At 37.5% G+C, this 2,987-nt stretch overlaps 1 protein-coding gene across 1 annotated transcript; it reads right to left on the bottom strand.

Moving 5' to 3' along the window:
* Positions 1 to 206: 206 nt before the first annotated feature.
* LOC100734449 (interferon beta) lies at positions 207 to 918 on the bottom strand. Its single transcript, XM_003472239.4, has one exon. It carries the CDS (start codon positions 841 to 843, stop codon positions 292 to 294), a length of 552 nt encoding a protein of 183 aa, XP_003472287.2. The 5' UTR covers positions 844 to 918; the 3' UTR covers positions 207 to 291.
* Positions 919 to 2,987: the final 2,069 nt, after the last annotated feature.

Raw genomic sequence — 2,987 nt, forward strand, 5'->3', positions numbered from 1 at the left:
TTTGCAGGCATGTTTATAAACAACATTTACTAGCTGCTCAGCGGTTGTTAACATCAGTGACTACATAAATCTAATTGAATGTGAGACTTCCATTTTGACCTTGTATCATAAATAATTTATTTTCCAAGGTAATAAAATGTAAATAAAGAATACAAATAACTTAACTCATAAATTAATAAATTATTTCCAACTCTTCTATTGTCCTTTCAAATGCAGTGCATTTGTTGCCAGTCACTGAATGAAAATTCCTGAAGGCATTGTCCTGTCCCAGGGACACAGGCTGGCAGATCTTCAGTCTTGAAAGTAATCTGTAAGACTGTTAATGATGGGAAACTTACTGATGAGTTCTGCTTGGACTACTGTCCAGGCACAAATGCTGTTCTCCCTGGCAGTGAGGTACCTGCTGATCCTCCAGTAATAGCTCTTTAGGCGCAGAGTGGTCATGTTTGTGTCCTCTGGTCTTTCCTGCAGGATTGTTGACTTCAGACGATCCATCTGCTGATGGAGTTTATCAAGGAGGTCATCCACAATGGTCTTATTCCACACAGTAGTAGCGAATTCTTTTCTGATAATAACAAAGATGTTCTGAAGCATCTCCTGGATGACAAGAGCAGCCATCTCTTTCTGGAATGGACGTGGTTGCTTGATCTCCTCTGGAAACTTGAAATCCATCCTGTCCTGCTGGCAATGTTCAGGCTTTCCTTTCACCTGCCTCAGAAGCTTCAGACAGGCCGAATTGCTGCTGCGTTGTTGTTGCTGGAGTTGAAGCAAGTCATAGCTTAAGGAAAGAGATGTGGTGAAGGACAGCAGGAGAGCGATTTGGAGGATATACCTGCTGGCCATGATGAGAACCGGAACGGTGTTGTCTGTTACCTGCACGGTGGAGCAAAGTCTCCAAAAGTCTGCAGTGTGAGTGTCCTTCCTCCATGGGTGCAGTCTATTTATATGGGATGGTCTCTCTGTTTCACAGGAATTTCCCACTTTCAGTTCTCCCTTTCAGTTTTCCTATGTCACTTTAAGTACATTTAACGTTTTAATATCTAATGTTTTTAAAACTCCTATTTTATAAAGTATATGTGAGGAAAAAAGTATACAAACAGTGAAAATTTCTACTGTTTTGTGAAGCTTCAGAAATTACAAAATCAAAAAGAAGAGAAAAGGACCTGGAAGAAAGCAAAGGACTTGAGAACCAAAGAGCTCTCAAATAGCCAAGAGATATTAATTGAAAAGCCAATCACAGTATAGAAGATGGCCCTGGGTAGTATTTTGCCCATTGCAATAGTAGATTATTTATGAAGTTCTTTGTAAATCTGGAGAATCCTTGGACTGCTGTAGGGTGTAAGAAATTTTGAAACCAACCAGCCATGGCTTTCTCTGGAGATAGGTTTACTACAATGAGAAGAAACTGTTGCAGATGGAATCAAATTTGAGCAAAACAAAAATAAAGGGATAAGGAAAAGGACGGATTACTCTAGGCCAATGATGGCAACCTTAGAGACCAGGTGCTCAAACTGCAACCCCAAACCCATTTGTGTATATCAGAGTGCCGACACTGCAATTAAACCTGAATGCTCAGCTTCTGGGAGATCCTGGAGAAACCTGTCTCGTGTGCCAGCATGAGGGCTCTGTGTGCCTGCTGTGGCACCTGTACCATAGGTTCACTACTGCTGCTTTAGGGGCCAATTCAGAAAACAAGTGGTAAATTTTTAAACATTTCACAAAAGTAACAGAAGAGGGAGCTCTTAGAAAAACCACCTTGACCACTTAATATTCTATAGAAATGATAACAGAAAACTGAGAAATAGACTGTAATACGTATTTATTATTGGGAAAGAAGAAAAGTAGAATTATTTATCTACAAATAATGAAAATGTCACAAGAATACACGCATTGGCCACAACTGCAACATACTGTCACCAAAGGAGTTTTAAAATATTAAGAAATAATACAAAACAATACAAATCGAAGTAGAAAACATCAGAAATGGAGTAATATATGTAGGAAAGAATCAGAAATAAAATAAAAACCTAAATTTTTGTAAAGTAGTTACAATCACAAGGAATGGGAATTTTGGGGGGGATATCTGGCATTGGAAAAAAGCTTAAACTTGGGAAAACCTTAACTAGAATCCAACAGTACATAAAAATTCTTATGTAGTGACTAAGAAGATATTGCCAAGATATTCAGTCTTGTAACATTATACAGGGAAGATTACAAGGTCAAATGATCAAATCTTATTTTAAAAATTTCAGAATATTAAAGATAATACTGGAGAAAAGCTGATCTTTTTTTGTCAAGATCTAAACCCAGAAAGTAAATAAAAAATACTGATAAAGTATGACTATGTACAAGTTATAAATTTCAGTATGACAAAAAAATTTAAAAAGCTATGAAAACATGAAAGGAAGCACAACATCCAAACCATATTATAGTTGCCGTGAAAGGGACAAATTTTCTTTCTCCCAAATTTCTCTAAAAACTAATAATCACCCCAAACAAAAGTTTATAAATGCTCAGAATCCAGGAATAGAAATCAAAATTTCCTATCTTGATCATGGTCAATCAAGACAGGAAAATTTGCTCCATGTTAAAGATATACAAATATAAATCAAATTGGTAATGGTGTAATCATTTTTAAGTAATCAGATTTTCAAGCTTGGGAAATAGGTATTGTAATACACTTCACAAAAGTATGAATTTATTCAAAACCACTGGAGAACTGGCTCTGAGCAATGTAAATAGGGCTAGCTGGTGTGCTTATGTGTAACCTTTGAAGCTAGGTGACAGTCACTTTTCCCTGCCCTGTGACTCCCAAAACATGGTTGAACTGCTTGGAATGAAGAGCCATAGCTCCAGGGCTATCAGTGGAGTTGGAGCCTCAATGTAAGAGGCTATGACTTCCCAGGGCAGAAAAGTTTTTCACCAGAGCACCAACCTCCAAAACATTAAGTGCTACCAATTGTGTTATGCAGATTGGTCTTTTCACA

The sequence above is a fragment of the Cavia porcellus genome, unplaced genomic scaffold, assembly GCF_034190915.1.
Source record: "Cavia porcellus strain 051 isolate PalLab524CR breed Dunkin Hartley unplaced genomic scaffold, mCavPor4.1 scaffold_1, whole genome shotgun sequence".
Lineage (NCBI taxonomy): Eukaryota > Metazoa > Chordata > Mammalia > Rodentia > Caviidae > Cavia > Cavia porcellus.